Genomic DNA, 24,004 nt, shown 5'->3' with positions numbered 1-24,004 from the left:
GAATAGAGAAAGAGACTCAAATATGTAACATTTGCCGTGTACCCATAAAAAAATGACAACTAGAAATTGTGCTATTAATGAACATCTAGACAAAGGTTTAGAAATTTTTTGGTTTTTTTTAAAGATTTTTTTAGTTGTTGATGAACATTTATTTGTTTTTACATTTTTTAGTTGTAGGGACACAATATCTTTATTTAATTTTATATGGTGCTGAGAACCAAATCCAGTTCCTCCTCACACATGCTAGGCAAGTGCTCTACCACTGAGACACAATGCCAGCCAGGGTTTTTAACTCTTAATGATGTTGCTGATTCAATTATACAAATTTCAAAATTATTTTTAAGAATTTAAATTACAAATTATAATTAAATTTATATAAATTATAACACATATTAAATTAAAAAAATAAAATAGTGTCTGGTATGTAAAGTCACTTCACTCTGATATGTGAAGTTACAGACTAGAAGAGAATAGAAAAACATTGCAGTTTGATTCTTTTCACATTTATAACATTTAATGACTTACTAGATTCTACTGTCATCTGAAGCAAACTATCAATGACATTGGATAGGAGTCCTTTACTGGATATTCTCAAATGACCTAATATTACTGGAACTGCTTGAAACTGCAAAAACAATGTTTTCCCTTCATCTGTCTTCAAATCCAAACAGAGAGAAAGAACGAAATGCCTGAGTCAGGTAAGCAGCTGAAAAACAATGTGAAATCATCTGCATTTCAGTGGTCAAGTTGGTAACCAGAAAGATAAAAAGAGCATCATCTCTTTAACAAAACCAAAATAGAAACAAAAACTAAATGACAAGAGATCACAGATTAAACTTAGATTAATTTCCCCTTAATTTGTTAGAACTCAGTGGGAAAGGGAAAGAAAAGGCATTACATCTTGACAGGGTAAATTTCCTTTAAATTTCATACTGAAACAACAAATAAGACCTATTTCTTTCTGGTATGAAGAAATAAAACTTGGTTTATATTAAATACAATGAGGAGAGTTTATTTTCTATATTTGATTACAACTGTAATATGCTTCCCAAAAATTGAACAGCATTACTTTAATTATTTCTTAATTGTTATTTCAAAATGTACCTTTATATAAACTTGTCAAATGGATTTTAAACAAGGATTTCTGTCTTTGGCTAAAAATTGTATATTAGACCACTGAAAGACAACTTCAGAAGTTTAGATATGCTCTGGTGTGTTACTTTTCTTGATATATCTGTAAATAAGAATGGCAAGATTTTTCCAAGGCCAGCACTATAAAGACACCTCTAAGATTAGATTGCCTGGAATTCTCTTAAAGATGTTCCACAGGTACCTGGGAAGCTTCTAAAGTCAGAATTGAAAAGCACTAATTTACTTAGAATCAATGTACATAAAGTATTAGATACTTGTATTATTATACTTCAATATGACAAACAAACCCAAGTCACTACTCTTAACAACAGTTTTCTACAATTCTCCATTCAAAACTCTATTAAAAGGAATTTTAAAATGTTCATACTGTTCATATAATACTGAGTTACTTTTTTTTCTATTGAGATTTCTACTTTAATGACTTGGAATACACTAAAGTATAACAGAATCACCAAATGACATTTATTATCTTCTTGGTTTTTGGGTTGAATTTTCTTATATAAATATTAAGGAAAAAGCTAAACCCTAGTTATTAAGAATGAGAAGTTAGAGTAACTCAGATGAAATTAAAATACATATTGAAATATTTTAAGAAAAAATGATCTGTGCCTCTGGATCCCTTTATAGTGTACTCCTTTCTCTTTTTGTAGAATTTAGTTCAAGGAACATTAACATTACTATACTTAATTTTGTAGCTAAAAAATAAACACTGGAAATAAAGAATAGTAGAACAAAGTTGCTAGATTGTTTATATTTGCCTTGTTTAGAATATATATACATAAATATATATTTAGCAATTACACAAGTAGAGTATACATTAAGTATAAACTCTATAAGAAACAAAATTTTTATCACAGCACGACCTGCTGCATCTAATACAAATTGCTTCACTTATTAATATATCATCTAACTTTTACATAGGCTGAATGATATATGGGATTTTTCTTAAAATTTATAAGTTGAAGAAATTGTTCTTTAAGAGTTTTATGAGTAAAAAATAGTACTTGACTACTTTTTTCAAGAACAAACTTAGAGATAAATTATGTTCTCATTTGAATTTATTCAGTAGTGAAGCTATTTATAAAAACAAGAACAATTTATCTTCCAAAAGAATATTTTTAAAATATTAATTTTAACTATTTCAAAACATTTATTTTTCTAAATTTGTTATATTATTGAGTCTTTTAACAAAGTCCTGTCATTGAAATGTTACATTTATATTCTTTAACCAAAGTCAATCTGTTGATCTTAATCAGTGTAAGATAAAATTTTCCTTTATTTAGTCTATATGGCAGCTTTAAAAAGCAATTAGAAGCTCTGCCACAATTGCCATCTACAGATGAGCTCCGCTGCCCAGCTCTGAGCCTAGGCTGACTCTATGCTCTTAACAAGGTGCAGAAGAAATGATGCTGTGTGCTCAGGATCTTAGCCTCAAGAGCTCTTGCATTGCCAAATTTTGTGCCACATGTGAATAGGCAACGTGGGAGAAAGGCCAACCAAGAAGAACAGGGAGCCCAACCCAAAACACCTGTCAGTTGAGTCCATCCCAAATTATCAATCCAAAAAATTGTGAGCTAGTAAATAAAAGGTTTTTGTATAGCCATAGACAGCTAATGTGATCTAATATACTTTAATTCAACTCTTAAAAGTTAAATAATATAAACAATAATGAAGTCTATTGATACTGATAATAGATAGCTACTATTAAGTTAGAATTTAATATAGCTGCATGTGGAGGCACATGCCTATGATTCCAGTGATTCAGGAGGCTGAGGTAGGAGGATTGTAAATTCAAATTCAGTCTGGGAAACTTAGTAAACCTTGTTTCAAAATTAAAAAGCAATGGTTTGTTTTTTCAGTTCTATCAGTTTTTGCTTCATGTTATTGGTACATAAAGGACTATGATGTTTTCTTGATAATAAGACCACTTAATCACTATGAGATGACCCTCATTTGCAATAATAGTCTTCACTCTGGAAGTTACTTGGTCATCCAATCAGACAACCTTACTAATCTTTTAATTAAGGTGTTTATTATCTCCTTTGTTGGCATTTTAGCTATACCTCTTTCCTTTTATTGGCTCTTTTTTAAATATATATTTTTAAGATGTTGATGGACCTTTATTTTATTCATTTATTTATATGTGATGCTGAGAACAAAACCCAGTGCCTCACATATACTAGGTGAGTGCTCTACCACTGAGCCACAATTCAAGCCCCAGCCACAACCCCAACCCCTCACTGGCTCTTTTATTGGTTGTTTTAGGCTTTATAAATATGCATCCTTGAATTCACAGTTTCTTTACTCTTTTCTAATTGTCATACTTCAAGACTCTTTAAAGATGAGCAGAATGTCCAATAATGTACTGAACAAAAATGGTGACAAGGAGCACATAATTCCCTTCTGTTATTTCCCCATTTTAAATAAATATTCCTTACTGTATTTTTGCCTTTTTACAGTTATCAAGAATGAAAATGATAGTTTATCAAACTGTGCTATATGTTGATAAATGATTTTGAATTTTCTTAATTAAATTATTAATGGTTAAATTTTTTCTTGTACTAATGTGGCACTGATTTTCTGATATCAACCTTACTGGATCTCTGATGAACATGTACATTTTTAAAACTGTGGCTATGTTCTGATAAAACTTTATTCAGCTATTTGTGCATATAAACACATAAGTTCTTGAAATAGGCCTTCAGTAAACTTTACTTTGGGCTAATTGTGCCTTTCTTTTCTTTTTCTTTTTCTTTTTTTGATACTAGTGTTTGTACTCAGGACAATTTACCACTGAGTATGCCCATGCCTTTTTAATTTTGAGACAGGGTTTTGCTAAGATACTGAGGTTCTTGTTAAGTTGCTGAGTCTGCCTCAAATTTGTGATCCTCTTGCCTCAGCCTCCTGAGTTGCTGGGATTACAGGCATGAGTCACCATGCCTGGCTCATAAATGATCTTTCAAACAGTTACCAGTCTATCATAATTTTGAGAGCAGAAACCAAGCAAAAATAACTAAGAAGGCAGAATTATGACTTTGTTTTTTCATTAGTTCACTTATCACTGGGAGTAATGACACAGAACATACTTAGGTAAAGTAGCCAAATTAAATTATTGTCATTGCCCATTTAAAGAAACCACCATTCTGACTCATATAATTTAGCAAACACAATAGATATAAAACTGATACATTTATTTCTTGACTACACTGGCATTACTCACTTTAACAAAAATTCTCATATTTAATGATTCAGAATGACAACTGGTTACAGGTAATAAATTAAAGTATATCAATTAAGTTGACATTACATATAATTAAACTACACACCTGTAAATCCCAGCAACTGAGGATTTACAGTTCCTGATTTACAGGCTGAGACAGGAGGATCACAAATTTGAGTCAAAGATGGCAACTTAATGAGATACTGTCTTGAAATAAAAAATAAAAGGGGTTGGGGTAGAACACACCTGGTTTCAATCCCTTGTACTGGAGGGAAAAATTATGGTCATCTTTAGTTGAAGCATTTCCTTCTTTCTCTCTCTTTTGCCACATCCTCCCTTCATTTATTCTTTTCTTTGCACTGCTGGGGATTGAGCCCAGGTTTTGTGCATGTAGCATTATATTTAATTGATATACTCTTATATATCAATAAATTTATTCTTATATACCAAGCACTATGCTAGGTATGGATGGATAAACAAAATAAGTTTTTATCCTCAGTAAGCTAATTAATGCAGGAATGATAAGCTTTTAAGGTATAGGGCCAGGTAATAATTTTATAAATTTTAGAGGCTACACAGTCTCTGTTGACAACTACTCAGCTCTGCTGTTCAAAGACAAAAAGAGTCATAGATAAGACATTGTGAACAAGAATGACTGGGTGAGAAAATTTTATTAACAAAACAGATGGTGGATCTGATATGCTCTATAAGCTATAGTTTGCCAACTCGGTTGTCTAGCAGAAAATAGAAAATGAGCAATTCCAATTTATGAGGCAAATAAGACAACAATTGTAAGTGAAGGGTGCTATTAGAACATGATCTAAGAGGATCAACACAGGCTTCTGGGAAGAAGAAACAATACAAAAGACTTTGTTCTCTCAAATTTATCAAATAAAATTTGATTTTAAATAATGTGCCACCATTATGAAATAAGCCAAAATCTCATGCTGAAAATTTAAAACATATTTGATTATAAAATAATTGCTTTATTACATGGTTATCTCTCCTAGTTACTAAAAATTATTCTGGAAGCATGCTTGAAAGCTTACCTTGAGTGACTGTCTTAAGAACAACTAAGATTGACAAAAATCTCAATGGCAAATTGGAGTTCTTGAAGACAGTGGCTGTCTTTGGTTTATTTTCCACAGAATATTCTGAAGAATTATCCTGAATTCTTTTAATTACCACACCTTTAAATATATCTTCACCCAGTCTTCTCAATGTTGATGTCAAGATTGAATGCTATTAAAAATATGTACAATCTTCGTGTATTTGCTCATACTCAGGAAACATTTATTTTAAATACTGCAATCAAATAAATGAACTAAAAGTAAATGAATTTCTTGTTAATTAAAAAAATAAAACAATCAAAAACATGCAAGACTGGAAGGTTACAATCAACTGAAAAGAAACTTAAGTATGTGTATTTTTCTAAAACATGTAAAAACATAAGATCAAGTTATATTTCTGGAACAGAGAATTATCAAAGGAAGAGAAGTGGACTGCCTGTTTTCTGTTCACCATTGCTCCACCATCACTTACTACCAGTTTCTCAGGTGTATCTTACTCTATTTGGTTAGGAAATGACCATCTCTAATCTCACTATTTTCAGTTTAATCTGACTATAAATGTCCTCAGTGATGCTGAAAACTGAACAATTTCAAAAGATTAAAACACTAGGTTAGAATCATAGAAAATTCACATGGAGAACAAACTGAAACAAAAAATCGGCAAAATAGGACTAATGGCATAGAAAAAAATTACCTCTAATATAAAAGATTCTAGTGGTATTCCATATATTCACCAAGAATCCAATGAAGGAAAACCATTTCAGATTGCTGCAGAGTATGCTTTGCTAAGCCAGACTAAGAAATAACTTAAACTTTCCTTTGTTAAGATTCTAATTCTTCAATCCCATGTCAGTGAGTTTATAGTACTTACCTGCCTCTGAATGGGGATTTGTGAACAATTCCTGACTCAATATTGATCCTGCAATGCATACAACAAGCTTCAACTTTTAAATTATAAACAAATATACTGAGACTTTGTGAGTATCAAATACCAAATGACTGGGTGGTAGAAGAAGTGTAATCTAATTCAAATACATTGCTAATAATAGTATAATATCATTAGGAAAAAGTAATACATGAGATTTAAATCTCAATTTAAAATTAAATATTTTAAGACTAGTGAATTCTACTTATTTTTGTTTAAATTTTTTTTATGCTTTATACTACTTTTATAATAGGAAAATAAATTGTTCTTTACTTTTCAAATAAGTGTGTGGACACTATTTCTCTTTAATTGAAAAAAAGTAAAAAAAAAACAAAAAATTTAATTTTTTAAACTATTGTTGAGGCTTCACCAATATCTGCAACCGATATTGGATGAAAATGTATGCTCACCACACCAAAAATAAGGAAAGTCTCAAAACCAAATGAAAAAAGAGAATCAATACCTGCCAATCCCAATATATGACAAAATATTACAATTATCCAACAAAGAATTTAACACAGCACTGATAAAATGAGCATTTATAAACACTTTTAGAAAATCTCATTGAAGAACTGGAAATCTTACCAAAGAAAATATAGAAGAAAAGCCAAGTGGAAATTTTAAAACTGGAAATACAATGAACACAAGAATAATAAACACAGTCCGGGCAGCAGTATGGAGGGCATAGAGAAAGAATTAGTTAACTAGAAAGTAAAGAAACAGAAAATAGTTCATCTGAACAACCAAACTAAACTGAAAAACAAATAAATATGATGTTGAGGAGCTAAGAGTATAACAAGAAATTTAATAGTCATGTCATAGAATCCTCAAAGGAAAGCAAAATAAGGTAGCTAAAAAAATACTTGAGAAACAATGGCTAAAAACTTCCCAGACATGGGAAAAAATACACATAGAGATTAAAGAAGTTGAACAAATCCCAAAAAGGATAAATCCAAAGAGACCAACACTAAGACCTATCATTGTCAAACTTATGAAAACTAGCAAAAAAAAAAGGGAGAAAGAGAAATGAGAAATGATACTCTATATTATATGTATGGGAAAAATAACTCAAATGACAATAGATTTCTTATCAGAAACCATGGAGGTGAGAAGGAACTGGCGCATTTCTAAAAAGCCAAAAGTTGGAGCAAAAAAAAAAAAAAAAAAGACTCTCACCCAAAATCCAATTCCCAGTGCAAATATCCTTTAAAAATGAAAGGAAAATTAGGATGTCAAAATGAAGAAATCAGGAGGATCTGTCATCAGCAGATCTACTCTAAAAATATAAAGTTCTTTTTTTTGTATTTTTTTTATTGTAAACAAATGGGATACATGTTGTTTCTCTGTACATGGAGTAAAGGCATACCATTTGTATAATCATAAATTTACATAGGGTAATGTTGTTTGATTCATTCTGTTATTTTTTCCCTTCCCCCCACCCCTCCCACCCCTCTTTTCCCTCTATACACTCCTTCCTTCCTCCATTCTTGCCCCCCTCCCTAACCCTAACTCTAATCCTAATACTAACCCCTCCCACCCCCCATTATGTGTATTCATCCACTTATTAGTGATATCATTCATCCTTTGGTTTTTTGAGATTGGCTTATCTCACTTAGTATGATATTCTCCAATTTCATCCATTTGCCTGCAAATGCCATAATTTTATCATTCTTTATGGCTGAGTAATATTCCATTGTATATATATACCACAGCTTCTTTATCCATTCATCAATTGAAGGACATCTAGGTTGGTTCCACAATCTGGCTATTGTGAATTGAGCAGCTATGAACATTGATGTGGCTGTATGTCTGTAGTATGCTGATTTTAAGTCCTTTGCGTATAGGCCAAGGAGTGGGATAGCTGGGTCAAATGGTGGTTCCATTCCCAATTTTCTAAGGAATCTCCACACGGCTTTCCAGAGTGGCTGCACTAATTTGCAGCCCCACCAGCAATGTATGAGCGTACCTTTCTCCCCACATCCTCGCCAACACCTGTTGTTTCTTGTATTCTTGATAATCGCAATTCTAATTGGGGTGAGATAGAATCTTAGGGTGGTTTTGATTTGCATTCCTCTTATTACTAGAGATGTTGAACATTTTTCCATATGTTTGTTCATTGCTTGTAGATCTTCTTCTGTGAAGTGTCTATTCATTTCCTTAGCCCATTTGTCGATTGGGTTATTTTCATTCTTGGTGTAGAGTTTTTTGAGTTCTTTATAGATTCTGGAGATTAGTGCTCTATCTGAAGTATGATTGGCAAAGATTTTCTCCCACTCTGTAGGCTCTTTCTTCACATTGCTGATAGTTTCCTTTGCTGAGAGAAAGTTTTTTAGTTTGAATCTATCCCAGTTATTGATTCTTGGTTTTATTTCTTGAGCTATGGGAGTCCTGTTGAGGAAGCCTGGTCCTAAGCCAACATGTTGAAGATTTGGACCTACTTTTTCTTCTATAATCTGCAGGATCTCTGGTCAGATTCTGAGGTCCTTAATCCATTTTGAGTTTAGTTTCATGCACGGTGAGAGATATGGGTTTAGTTTCATTCTGTTGCAAATGGATTTCCAATTCTCCCAGCACCATTTGTTGAAGAGGCTATCTTTTCTCCATTGCATATTTTTGGACCCTTTGTCTAGTATGAGAAAATTGTATTTATTTGGGTTTGTGTTCATGTCCTCTATTCTGTACCATTGATCTACCTGTCTATTTTGGTACCAATACCATGCCATTTTTGTTACTATTGCTTTGTAGTAGAGTTGAAGATCTGGTATTGCAATACCCCCTGCTTCGCTCTTGCTACTGAGGATTGCTTTAGCTATTCTGGGTTTTTTATTCTTCCAGATGAATTTCATAATTGCTTGCTCTATTTCTGTAAGGTATGTCATTGGGATTTTAATTGGAATTGCATTGAATCTGTATAGCACTTTTGGTAGTATGGCCATTTTGACAATATTAATTCTTCCTATCCAAGATCATGGGAGATCTTTCCATCTTCTAAGGTTTTCTTTAATTTCTTTCTTTAGTGTTCTGTAGTTCTCATTGTAGAGGTCTTTCACCTCTTTTGTGAGATTGATTCCCAAGTATTTTATTTTTTTCAAGGCTATTGTGAATGGGGTAGTTTTCCTAATTATTCTTTCCAAAGATTCATCACTTATGTATAAAAATGCATTAGATTTATGTGCATTGATCTTATATCCCGCTACTTTTACTAAATTCACTTATGAGTTCTAAAAGTTTTCTGGTGGAATTTCCTGGTTCCTCTAAGTATATAATCATATCATCAGTAAATAGGGACAGTTTGAGTTCTTTGTTTCCTATTGGTATCCCTTTAATTTCTTTGGTTTGTCTAATTGCTCTGGCTAGAGTTTCAAGGATGATATTGAATAGAAGTGGTGAAAGAGGGCATCCCTGCCTTGTTTCAGTTTTTAGGGGGAATGCTTTCAGTTTTTCACTATTTAGAATGATATTGGCCATGGGCTTAGCATAGATGGCCTTTACAATGTTAAGGAATGTTTCCACTATCCCTATTTTTTCTAGTGTTTTGAGCATGAAGGGGTGCTGTATTTTATCAAATGCTTTTTCTGCATCTATTGAAATAATCATGTGATTCTTGACTTTAAGTCTATTGATATGGTGAATTACATTAATTGATTTCCTGATGTTGAACCAACCTTGCATCCCTGGGATGAAACCCACTTGATTATGGTGCACTATCTTTTTAATATGTTTTTGTATGTGATTTGCTAAAATTTTGTTGAGAATTTTTGCGTTGATGTTCATTAAGGATATTGGTCTGAAATTTTCTTTCCTCGATGTGTCTCTGTCTAGTTTAGGTATCAGAATAATATTGGCTTCATAGAATGAGTTTGGGAGGGTTCACTCCTCTTCTATTTCATGAAATACCCTAAGGTTGAGAACAAGGCAAAGATATTTGCTCTCACCACCATGTACAATTAGTATAGTGCTAGAAATTCTAGCTAATGCAATAAACCATGAAAAGGAACTAAAGGTATACATATTAAAAAGGAAAACAGAAACAAAAGCCACCATGTTTATATTTGAGATAAGATGACAATGTAGAAAATCCCAAGAAGTCTCTTAAGAAATTTCTAAAACTACTAAGGTCTAAGTCACAGGACACAACAAAAACAACAAAAAAATCAATTATATTTTTATATGCTATATTGACAAATATATGGACATCAAAATTTAAAAGAATGCTAATTAAAATCACATAAAAGTAAATACTCAGCTGAAAACTCATAAAGAGGAATTCTATGCAAAAAACTACAGTGCCAATGAAAGAAATTAAAGTTCTAAATACGTGAGGAGATGGTTTGTGTTCATAAATTGGAAGATGCAACACAATAAAAAGTCAATTCTCAATTTGATATACAAGTTTAATGCTATTCTTATCAAAATCTCTGCAAGATATTTTATAAATACAGAAGATTATACATATAAACAAAATCAAGGAAACTAAAACTAAATGAAGTATTACCTGAAAATAAGTTTCTATAGTCATTTACCTGTGTTCCACCATCTAGCTGCCATAGAGACCAATATGTAAATTTTACAAAAGGCTTATGAAGTTTGGCATTCACAAATGGCATCCACTGTAGCTGCTCTGTCATCATAGGTAAAAGATAAACATAAAATGATAAAAAATAGAAAGATGCAGCAGTTTTAGATATCTGGAATTAACTACCAAAATTTTCCAAAAATTAACTGAAGAAAAAATAATTTCTAATAAAAATAACTCAAAATTCCCATATGCTACAGAATTTTGCATTGTGCACTTGAAAATTTAAGTATGTCCTGGGTACAATGCAAGTGCCTGAATCCCAGTGATCTGGGAGGCTGAAGCAAGAGGATTGTAAGTTCAGAGCAGCCTCAGAAATTCAGTGGGATTATAAGCAATGCAGTGAGAGTCTGTTGGGAGAATAGAAAGCAGAAAAGTCTTGTGATATAGCTCAGTGCTAATGTGCTCCTGGATTCAATCCCCAGTTACTATTCCATCAAAAAACTTAAGTATGCATATTTGCTTTCATCCAGCAATAGCACATCAAGGGATTTAAAAAGTTTTACCTTAATATACATATTCTTTGAGGCTTAATTGATAAAATAAACATATATCCTTTAAAAATGATAACCTAGAATTATTCTTATTATCATAGAACATTCCATAGCAACTATAATAAAGAATCCAATTTATATAAAATATTTATTTAAATTTATATTGAAAAAGATATGTGAAAGAATATTTTCTAAAAATATTAACAGATGGATTTTAATAACTTGAGTAGTATTTACTTTCTTCTTTACACATTTATATTATCATAATTAATGTCAATTTGTGAAAATAATTTAAAAATTTAAAAGGTTGCTGATGACCTTTGCTTGAAAAGTAGGTCATTTTGCTAAATGACTTTAAAGACCATAAAGATATATCCTAATACTCTGATAAAATAACACTACTTCAGGAATTTTAATCAATCTAAGAAATCACCTAAAATATACCCCTGCAAAACCACATGTACAAAGATATTAATTTATAACAGCATAAATCTGGAAATAACTTAATGGTTAATTTTAAGGGAAATTTTAAGTTAACTTTACATCCAATGGACTAAACATTATGAATGTATTGTATGTATACTTATTTCCTGTATATGTATTATGATGTTTCAATATCTTTAAAAAGGCCTTCTAACTAGGGAAAGACTGCCCCTCCCTGAGCTAGCCAATTCTTTGAGACAACAAAAAGCATACTTGATGATGCCTTTGATCTAACCAATCCAGAGTCAAACTTCCTCTGTGTGATCCATGCCTTAGGAAAATTATTCTAGTCAGTTACTCCTATTCACCCTGCTTAGTCCTTCCCTTCTAATGCTTTCCCTTTGTTTCTGTCTTCTGCCTCTTGACCCCTCTGGTGTTTCTCATGTGACTCTGTATAACCTGCAGTGACTTCTGTCTCTAAGGCCTGTGAATATGTAAACTCTTGTTTTTTTTTTCCTTTGAGCCTCTCTGCTTTCTCATTTATCTGCATCTGACTGAGAATATCATAAAAGAATACAAATGGTGTGTGCCTGTAATCCCAGCAGCTTGGGAGATGAGGCAGAAGGATCCTGAGTTCAAAGTTAGCCTCCACAAAAGTGAGGCACTAGGCAAATCAGTGAGACCCTGTCTCTAAACAAAATACAAAATAAGGCTGGGGATGTGGCTCAGTGGTCAAGTACCCCTGAGTTCAATTCCTGGTACAAAAAAAAATTACAATGAGAAAATAGAAACACATTACTGATAAACTAAGTAAAGCAAATCCAGGATAAAAAATCATATATACAACCACAGACATGACTAATAAGTTATAAAAATAAACCTTAGTTTCAAAGTGCATATTTGATCTCTTGAAGCAAGATGTGGTACTTCCGCCTTTTGAAATATTCTCCCTCTTCAGATTCTGTGACATCAATTTCTCCTGGTTTCCCTTCTACTTCTCTGGCTATTACTTACCAGTCTCTTTTGCTTATTTATTCTCATTTGCCTGACTATTAAATATTAGAGTTACTCAAGATTCAAGATTAGCTACTATAAATTGATGACTAATATATATATGCAAACATATCAAACTTCTCCAAGAGTTCTGGGTCTCTCATGTCAATATCTTCTAGACACAATCCATTTTGCTGTTTCAAAGTCATTTCAAACTCAACATATCCAAAAGAAACTTGTCAGATTCCCCTACATACTGAGATTCCCCCCCGCCCAATAGTTCCTACTCTGAGTTACTGCTATCAACACTCATACTTTTGCAAAAGTCATAAACCTGAAAGTCAACTTTGACTCTTCAATTATTACATGGAATCCATTAACAAGTCCCTTCAAATTTATCTCCTTTCAAAACAGTTCAGTTCTAATTCTATACCAACCATCCCAATCCAAATTGCTACCTTATTTCTCATTAATTACTTAAGAGTTTCTTAATTATTCTCCCATCACAGACACGTGATTGACTCCATGTAACAGTCAGCACAATCCTTTGAAAGAATAAAACTGATACTATTTTCTCCCTCAATGTTCTTCACTGGCTTCCTACTATTGTTAAGGTACCATTTCCTATAATTCAAACAATAAAACCTCAATCAAAAAAGAAAAAATTACAGACATTTCATAATTTGAAAAATGCCCAAATAGTACTTTTATGGATACTTTCATGAATAAATGCAATTTGATAACCACATATTGTGTTAAGATCATAATCTCAATAAAATCTTATGTGTTAAACTCTCCCACCTCATTTTAATATGTGAGTGACTATAAAGCATTCCTTCCAGGAAACAGGTTACATAACTCTACAAGGAAGCATTCAGAATAATTAAGACTAAAAGATATTCAACAAATCAGACTCTTCAACATAATAACATAAAACATGAAGAGGGGGAGAAAGGAGATGTTAAAGTGTCCAAAATATAGAGACTTAGGAGACACAAAGACCATGTAGCCTGGTACCAGGTAACCCTGGTTATATTGTTTTGGTTGTGGTAGTGGGTTTTTTAGCAATAGCTTTTTTGAGACATAATTTGTAACTGAGGGAAAATCTAAATAAATTCTCCAGCTTCACTTACTTCCAGTTGACTTTAAAAATCACCAATTTTGAAGGTCAAATCAGAGAACTGATCAATATATTATTAGTCTTCCCCTAGTTCTGCTGTAGATAGTGCCTATGACATGTGGGTTTATGATGACAACTGTTGCCTATATTAACTTTCAAGGACTTGAAGGCTGCTTTTGTCAAAAGAACTAACTATTGGACTAGGGTTGTGGCTCAGTGGTAGGGCACTTGACTAGCACATGTGAGGCACTGTGTTCTAGCCTCAGCAACACATAGAAGTAAACAAAGGTATTGTGTCCATTTATGACTAAAAAAAAAAAAGAAAGAAAAGCACTAACTGTTCACTTGGGCCTAAGCAGATGTCCAAAGGGTGACTAAACAGGGTGAAAATTCTGGCAATTTTGCCTTTGCACTTTATCTCTCTCCCTTGCTACCTTAATTTTGGGGTCAGATTGTTTCTGTTCAACTCTACATGTAGACACATAAGTAACTTAAAGAATGTTTGCTCAGAACTGGTCATAAAAGGTTGATTTGCCCCAAATTTTCCCTAATGTCTATCCTCCCATTTCAACACTAAAGGCAACAAGAAAATGGTAACTAAGACATTTTAAGTTTTACAGGGGCATCATGATGAACAGATTGCCAACTACCAGATTTTGCAATATCCAACTCCAGATCATTAAACTGGTGCCTAGAAGTTCCCAGTCATCAATCCCTTCCTAACCAGACTACCCCCTCTTTTCCCCTTGTCTAAAGATAAATGGAGTCTGAAATTTGTGTCAAGATAATCTTTTGGGGTAGTAGTCTACCATCTTCTCAGTTTTGCTGGCTTACTGAAAAAATCTTCTTCCTCACTCCAATTACTTTTTCATGATTCACTGATCGACTTTACCAGAGATGAGTAAATGGATTTGGGTTCAGTACCTTATTCACCCACAACCAATCTTTTACAATGTATAATCCAGTGATTTTTAGAATATTAATAAAATTGTGCAACCCACCACCACAACCAGTTTTAAAACATTTTCCAACTCCAAAAATAATTTTACAATTAGCATCATCCCAACACTTTACCCCAAGTCCCCCAGTCAACCACTAACTACTTTCTGTCTATAGCTTTTTCTTGATTTTTGACACAAATTGAACCATACCATACAGTCTTTTGTGAATGAATTTTTTCACTTACTATAATGTTTTCAAAATTTGTGGTGTTTTTTCTTACAGACTGCATTTTGATTCATTGTACACAAATGGGAAACAACATTTCATTTCTATGTACATGCTGTAGATTCACAACATTTGTGTAATCATACATTTCATAGGGTAATGATGTCTATCTCAGTTCACTATATTTCCTGCCCCACCCCCTCTCCCCATTTCCCTCTACACAATCCAACGTTACTCTGTTCTTCTCTTACCAGCTCCCCCACCTCCTCCCCCATTACATATCATTAACCACTTATCAAAGAAAATATTTGGCCTTTTTTTGGGGGGGGGATTGTCTTATTTCACTTAGCATGATATTTTCTAACTCCATTCATTTACCTGCAAATTTTATTCTTATTTATGGCTGAATAATATTCCATGGTGTATATATACCATAGTTTCTTTATCCATTCATCTATTGAAGGGCATCTAGTCTGATTCCACCATCTAGCTATTGCAAATTGGTCAGTTATAAATGCTGATGTGACTGCATTACTGTAGCATGCTAATTTTAAGTACTTTGGGTATAAATGCAGAAGTGGGATATCTGGGTCAAATGGTGTGTTCATTCTAAGTTTTCTGAGGAATTTCCATAATGCTAAAATTCATGTTTTAACATGCATAAAACTTCATTCCTTTTCAATAATAGTAATATTATTATAAATACAGTAATACACTATAATAGATATAAAAAATCTATTGATTATTAGTTGGTTGATATTTGGGCTAGTTCTATTTGTTGGCTATTATAAGTCATGTTACTATGAACAATCATGTACACATTTTTATGCCTACAAATGTCTTCATTTTTCTTTACCACACACCTAGTAGAATTGCTGACAATCCTTTTTTGAATGAGCAACCAAACTATCTCTCTATGTAGCTATACCATTTTATAATCTTATTAACACTGTGTAAGAGTTTCAGTTTCTTCAAATCTATAATCATGTGACTTTTTTATATAGGCCATTCTGGTAAGTGTGAAGTGGTATATCATGATTTCCATTTACATTTCCCTGATGACTAATAATGGTGAATACTATTTAATGTGCTTACTGACCAGTTATACATCTCTTATACATAAATGTCTATTCAAATTCATTGGGCTTATTAAGCATTTTTATTGCTCAGTTTTTTTTAAATACTCAGAATGGAAGTACCTTATTCAAAATGTAATTTGAAAATATTTTTTATATTCAGTGAGTTGTCTTTTTAAATTTCTTGATATCTTTTTCTTTTTAATTTTTTTTTTTGGTTCTTGATGGACCTTCATTTATCTATATGTAATTCTGAGGATGGAACCCAGTGCCTCACACATGTAGCTCACTTCCACTGAGCTACAACCCCAGCTCTTGATATCTTTTGAAGCACAGAAATTCTTATTTTCAAAGGTATAATTATTCTGTTAGTTTTTGTCTTTAGTTGCTTATGCTTTTTGTTATACTTAAGAAAACACTGCCAAATCCTAGGTCACAAACATTTACTTAGATGTTTTCTTCCAAGAATTATACTTTAACCTCTTTACACATTGAGACTTTTGATGAATTTCAGTAGGTTTTTAATATATGGTTTAAGGCAGGAGTGTAAATCATTCTTTGTATGCAGTCACCCAGCTGTCTCAGCATCATTATTTGAAAATTTATCCTTTTCTCACTGACCTCCTTTAGTACTATGGCAAAAATAAATTCCTTGTAAACATGAAGGTTCACTTCTGACTTTGATTCTAGTCCACTAATCACTATGTCCAACCTCAAGCCAGTACCACTCTATTTACTACTGTATTGCTGTAGTTAATTTTAAAAATAGGAAGAAAGTATACTTTTTTTCTAAACATGATGTTGATATTCTGGGTCAACAACAATTCAATATGAATTTCAGAACTGCCCTTTCAATTTCTGCAAAGAAGCTAGCTGGGATTTTGATAAAGAAAATAATGATGCTGTAGATTAAATTGAGGAGTACTGGCATCTCAAGAATATTGTGTTCTTGATCATGTCTATTCATTATTTAGAACTTTTTATTTTATTTTATTTTATTTTAACTGTAGTTTAGAATTTTTAATTTGTACTAAAGTCACTGAAGCAAAACTCATAAAACATTCTGCATTCCTTTACACCCTCCCAATGCAAACAAAACAAAAAAATTTATTTATAGAAAAAGACAGCTTTGTACATGGGATGAAACAATATAAATTCAAAACTTACAGATAAGGATTAATTTCTTTTAATAATCCTCTATTGTTTTCAGAGTTCATGCTTTGCACCAAAATTACAATAGAGCTACTTACTATATTTGTCCATATATTTACCTTTACCAGAGAATTTTGTTTTCATATGGCTTTATATTTGATGTCTAATGTAATTACATTTCAACTTAAAGGATTCCCTTTAGAACTTCTTGTAGGGCAGTTCTAATGTTTTTGTTTATCCAAGAAAGACTTAATTTCTCCCTTATTTCTGAAGAACAACTTCTTTGAATAAAGTACACTTTGTTTGACAGTCTTTTTTTTAACTTTCACACTTGGAATGTGCTATTCTAATGTCTTCTGGCTTGCAAGGGCTTTGCTGAAAATCTGATAAAATCCTTACACAGATTTCTTTGTGTGTGACAAGTTGCTTTTCTCTTGCAACTTTGTCTTTGACTTTTAAGATCCTTTTGTCTTTGACTTGAAAATTTGATTATATTGTGTCTTGATGTAGTTCTCTGGGGTTCTTACCTGGAATGTCTTAAGCTTCTTGAATTTGGATGCCTATTTCTTTCCTCAGAAAAAGCACTCCTCAGCCATTAGTTCTACAGCCAAGCTCTCTGACTCTTCTCCCTCTCTCTTCTTTTTTGTGACTCCCATATTGTGTGCATTGGTTCACATGATAGTATCCCAAGAGCCCTTTAAGTTATCTTTCTTCTGCATTTTCTTTTACCATTCTTAATTGATTTTAAATGACCTGTCTTCAAGTTTGCTGATGCTTTCTTTTGTTTGATCAAGTCTAATAGTGCATTTCTCAGATCAGACATTGTATTCCTGTTATGTTCAGATATGCAGTATACCCCCAAAAAATTCATGTGTAAGGCAATACAACTAAGTTTAGCAGTGAAATAATGGGGTTTTAAAAGCATTAACCTAATCAATACTTTAATCCACTTGGATGGATTAACTGGGTAGTGATTTTAGGCACTTAGGATGTGGCTGGAGAAGGAAGTAGGTCACTGGGGGTGTTCCTTTGGGGTATATTTTCCCCCTGGTAAGTACAGCTTTCTCTGCTTCCTGATTGCTATGAACTGAGCAGTTTGCCTCCTCCACACCCTTCCACTATGATGTTCTGCTTTACCTCAGGCCCAGAATAATGCAGTCAGTTATCCATGAATCAAGATCTCTGAAAACTTTGAGTGCCAATTAAAATTTTCCTCCTCTAAAATTGCTCATCATGTCTTTTGGTCACAGTGGTAAAAAAGCTGACTAAAACAGATCCTTTCTTATAATTTCCATCCTTTTGCTGATACGCACTTGGTTCATACATCATTTTCCCAATTTTGTTTTATCTGTGTTCTCTTAATCCACTGAGTATCTTTAAGACAGTTTTAAAATTTTCAGAAACTTCAGAGAGCTGAATTTCCTTAAGTTCAGTATCTGGAACATGGTTTTTGTTCATTTGATTGAACCAATGTCCTTGTTTCTTTGGATGTCTTGTGATTTTCACCAACCCCAATGCCCCACCCCCAGTTTGGGCATTTGAGAAACAACCACCTTTCCAAGTCTATACAACTAGCTTCATGCAGGGAAGAATTTCATCAATCATCCTGGCTAAAGACTGTAAGACCTCTCAGACTTTTTCTGAGAGATATGTCTTCTCTAGGCCTGTATACTTTATAATGTCTTGAATTCCTCAGCCTTTCTTATTTCTTCTCAGATGCCCATAATTCTTCTGACTTCTTTGTGCAAAAATACACATCTCTGAATCTTTAACATGGTACAGCATTCACCTGTTTTGTGCAGCTTCCAAACTATGCCATCATTTACTTCAGCAAGACAAAAACCAATAGGCAAGACAAGACACCACTACTGTGAGCAGCCTCCAGACAAGTCAAAATATTGACTGCACAGTCCATTCTTTTGCTTCCATTCCAAAGGAGGAACTGGGATATGGGAGTTTCTTCCAGCTGCATTGTACTGTGGGGGGGGGGACATGGACATGCAAAATTCCATAATTTTTCCTATTCCTTTTGATGGATTCCCTTTTTGGCTGCACATTGACCTGTCTGCTACAGCATTTCAACTGGTCTCTGGAGTCCTCACAAACATGTCCTGGTCCACATATTATAGTTAATTTGGTGTTTCCAGGGGATTATGAGAGTTTGGATCTTTCTAGTTTAACATCTTGATGCATAGTCCTATGACCACAATTTTGTAACCATTAGCTGTAATACATCTATTCTTGGCAGATTCTACTTCATGCTACTACATTTCTCCATTCTCAATTTTTTTCCTTTTATTTTTTTGGTGGTCCTGGGGATTGAACCCAGGACCTTTTGCATGCAAGGCAAGCACTCTACCAGCTAAACTATATCCCCAGCCCTCCATTCTCAATTTCTCTGGAAATATCCCACTCATCTATTTTTGAATCACACAAGAAAATTAAGTTTTGTAAGGTATATCCAGTCTGATCATTGAATTGACCACATTTAGTTCGCAGTGGCTTTTTGCATTTTAAAATATTAAACCCATCCTTCAATAATAATGGGTCACAACTGTGATAAAATACATAACCAAATGTGTCAGAAGGATCCAAAGGTTAATTTCTAAAGAGACTACTCTTTGGGCTGGGGAGATAGCTTGGCTGGTAGAGTGCTTGCCTTATGAGCACAAGGCCCTGTGTTCGATCCCCAGGACCACAAAAAAATAAAAAAGAGATTACTCTTTGAAATTACATTTGAGTTATAGTTGTATTCTTATAATAAATATAAGACTCACCAAAGAGGTTTATATTTTAATCCTCTTATTCTCATACCAAAGAAAAAAGTTTTTTTTTTAAAAAGGGTTGCATTATTTTAAAATCAGAAAATATGAATGATATGAATACTTGCTTATGTTGGCCATAAGTATTCAATTCAGTAATTCATTAATTTGGTACTATTTACCCTTTTCTTATTCTATTAATACTTTTCTTAAGCTTTAAGATTGCTTTACCTTGATTAACAAATTAGTAAGTTGAAACAGTATTTTAGATATAAGAATCTATGCTCAGCAAAAATTGCAAATCCCAATGAAATCAAGACAACCTAGATGTCCTTCAATTGATGAGTGCATAAAGAAACTGGTATACACACACACACACACACACACACACACACACACACACAATGGAATATTACTTAGTCATAAAGAATAATAGAATTATGGCATTTGTAGCCAAATGGATGAAATTGGAGAATATCATGCTAAGGGAGGTAAGCCAATCTCAAACAACCAAAGGACGAATGATCTTGCTGATAAGCATATGATGACACATAATGGGGGTGGGAGGGAGGCAAGAATGGAGGAAGGAGGGACTGTATAGAGGGAAAAGAGGGGTGGGAGAGGTGGGGAGGAAGGAAAAATAACAGAATGAATCAAACACCATTACCCTATGTAAATGTATGATTACACAAATGGTACATGTTTACTTCATGTAGAACCAGAGAAACAACATGTATCCCATTTTTTTATAAAAATAAATGAAAAGGAATATCTTTAATGATGACAAAGTAAATCCCAAGGAATATGTTATAAATATTATATTCTAATGCCATTAAACTGATGTACAGTTATATATGATCCAGATTCCATTTTTTTAAATTGCCAATTGTTAGATTTAATGTCTTATGACTGTGCCTTCACATCACCTAGTCCTACAAAATGGAATTCCTCTGCAGAACTTAAATACTGCAGGCTTTCCTAATTAGCAAATATTCTAAGGTAAGGTTAGCATTGGCATAGGGGAATACTTGATGTAGGTGATAAAAATTCTATACAAAAGTTCATTTGTCCCCCATCACTTCCATAACAATTTACCACAAACTTAATTAAATAGTCCACTTATTATGTTATAGTTCTGTAGGCTGGAAGTCTGATGTGGATCTCAGACTTCATTGATCATGATGATCATGATTTCTACAGAAATTATGTTCCTTTCTGGAGGTTGGAGATAATCCAGTTCCTTGCTTATTCAGGATGTTGGCAGAATACAATGCTTTGAAGTGGTAGAACTGAGATCACCATTTCTTTGCTAACTTGTAAGATAAGGGTGATTTCCAGCTTCTAGAAGTCACCCACATTCCATCACACATGGTCTTTCATTGTCAAAGACAGAAATAATGATAGGTTGACTCCTTGAATTCCACCTCTTTTTTTTCATTTTTCAATTTTTTTCATTATTGCATATATGATATATATATTAGCTAATTAACTAATATAGTTGTATATATGATGGGATTTGTTATTACATATTTGTGCACACACAGAATAAAACAATATAATTTAGCCAATATCACTCATACTTCTGACTCTTCAATTTTTTCATGTATTTCTTGTGGAATCTAACCATCTCTAAAGATCTTTTATCCTATTAAGAAATCATTAGTATCAATATTCAATTTAATATCTGTAATAAAAGAAGTTCTTTCTCTTTGATTTTAGAATCCTCTTGAAAATAAATGTTTTTAGCCCTTCATGCCAAAAGACCAGGTAGGTTGTAGTAGGTTCTGAATCCTAAAATTATGGATAGGTGGAATTGTCCACTCCACTGAATATTTATAATTCTAATATACAATTATTTCACCACTAATGTCTTATCTCTACTTTTGAAAAGATAAATTCCTATCACATTAAGAAAAACATAAGTGTGAATTAGTTTTGATAGGGTCCAAAATGAAACTTTTTGAAGTGACTATTAGTGTGGTCAATTTTCTATCAAAAATACATTCAATATTTTTCACTTATGAGATATCCAAGACTTTCCCTTATTTAATTTTCATATCTACTGAACCATATAATTCAAATTTAAAAACAAACCTTTATACAATTTTCTTGAATATCATTTTGCTGAGAAGAAAATTTGAGTAATGGCTTTTCACCATCCATACCGGAATCTTCATGTTTTACTTTGCTAAGGTGATGGTGTGAAATCCAGTCCATGAAGACCATTAGAAGTTCATATACTTGCCCATTAAGTGGTATCTATATGTCAAAAATTAAATCAAACAATTATGTCAATTTATAATCTCAACAAAGGAATAGAAGAATTTACCTAATATGCTTTTAGCATATTTTAGATATTTTTTTAAGGACAGAGCTTCTCCAAACAAGTAAAAAAAATTCCAAATCAAATATGGCCAACTAATATTGAAAACATTAATGCTGGCTAAGATAAGCAAGAAACTCATAAAAATGAAAGTAAAAGAACAGAACTTTATTAACAAAATAAAGAATTTTCATGAAAGTTCTTGATTCAAGTTTGATAAGACAGAAAAGTAAAATTGGCTTTAACTCTACAGTATAACTCATCATATATCTAAGAGACTCTAATAAATCTGAAGGTTTCCAAAGGTAAAGAAATTCCACTATGGTAATTCATATTTACTTCTTTCCAAAAAAGTTACTCTCTGTCTTTATAACTATAAATTCTATTAACATGATGTGAAAAATTATAAAGTCAGTATTAACAAAAAGATCTTATGATTTGAGTTACTGTACCTGAAACACTGCTAAAATTTTTTTTTGTACATAGAAATGTATTTGTAATATTCTAGAGATATCTGTCTCTAAAATAATACCAAAAAGAATGTTTGCTAAATGAAAGAAAAAGACTAGAGGACAAAATAAATTTGTCTCTGGAGAAATTTTCAGTCACATAATATCTTAGAAGTTTTAGAAACTGGTACTTTTTCTTGTTTTACACTTTGCATTTCATGAGCAGCATAGGAATCTTCTTTCAATCTCTGTGTTGTCATAAATTCATACTTCCTCTGCAATAGTACATCTCCATATATTACAGAATGATTGTATTAAAAGTAAACAAATCCAAATGTAATTATGTTGTGAGGAGCAGACAATCTACCTATAAGTTATCCAGATGAGCTTGAACTCTTTTAGCCTGAAGTTCCATCTTCCTGTTTTATTCACTTACTTCATTTAACTAGGGAGAAAAATGTTAAATATTTCAAATATAAAACTAAAACCATTTTCATATTAAACAATTTTCTCAATCTGGTCTACTTAACCAAGCAATGTAGCAAAACAGAGGCAGCATTCATGATTAAATAGGTCACAGCTAAAAAATCACTATATTCTCCTAAACATTAGTAATGTCCAGGAAAGTTTACTTCATTCCACAGAAAATTTACAAGATCCTTAACATCTTAAAGGCACTTACTGTAGTCAGAAATGTTTTTCAAGTAAAATTTCTATTGAACATATATATATATATACATATATATACATATATATATATATATATAATATAACATTGTACAAATCTTGAGTGTGCAGTACCATGAGTAACCAGATTGTAACATGTATCTAATAAATGGAAAGAACTGAAATGTATACAACAATGAGTCTTTCATTCATGAACATAACATATCCTTCCATTTATGTTTTATTTTTTAATTTACTGTTTGAAGCTTTCAGCATAGATGTCCTACACATCTTTCTTTAGATTTATTCCTGGGTAATCAATTATAATTTTATGATACTACATATGGAATCTTTCAGTAAATAGCACTTAATACTTCATTGTTGCTGTTGACATATAAAAATACACTTGATTTTCACATGGTAATCTTACTTCTAG

At 32.5% G+C, this 24,004-nt stretch overlaps 1 protein-coding gene across 1 annotated transcript; it reads right to left on the bottom strand.

Annotated features, from left to right (window-relative positions):
• Positions 1-525: 525 nt before the first annotated feature.
• Positions 526-23,162, bottom strand: LOC124973086 (coiled-coil domain-containing protein 138-like; the record flags this gene model as incomplete). Its single annotated transcript, XM_047537260.1, is given in 6 exon segments — positions 526-679; positions 681-706; positions 5,422-5,614; positions 10,891-11,007; positions 22,225-22,391; positions 23,072-23,162. Coding segments are annotated over 6 exon segments (748 nt in total), but the record flags the coding sequence as incomplete, so codon positions are not given.
• Positions 23,163-24,004: the final 842 nt, after the last annotated feature.

The sequence above is a fragment of the Sciurus carolinensis genome, assembly GCF_902686445.1.
Source record: "Sciurus carolinensis chromosome 14 unlocalized genomic scaffold, mSciCar1.2 SUPER_4_x, whole genome shotgun sequence".
Lineage (NCBI taxonomy): Eukaryota > Metazoa > Chordata > Mammalia > Rodentia > Sciuridae > Sciurus > Sciurus carolinensis.
This window is presented reverse-complemented; position numbering and strand designations above follow the sequence as displayed.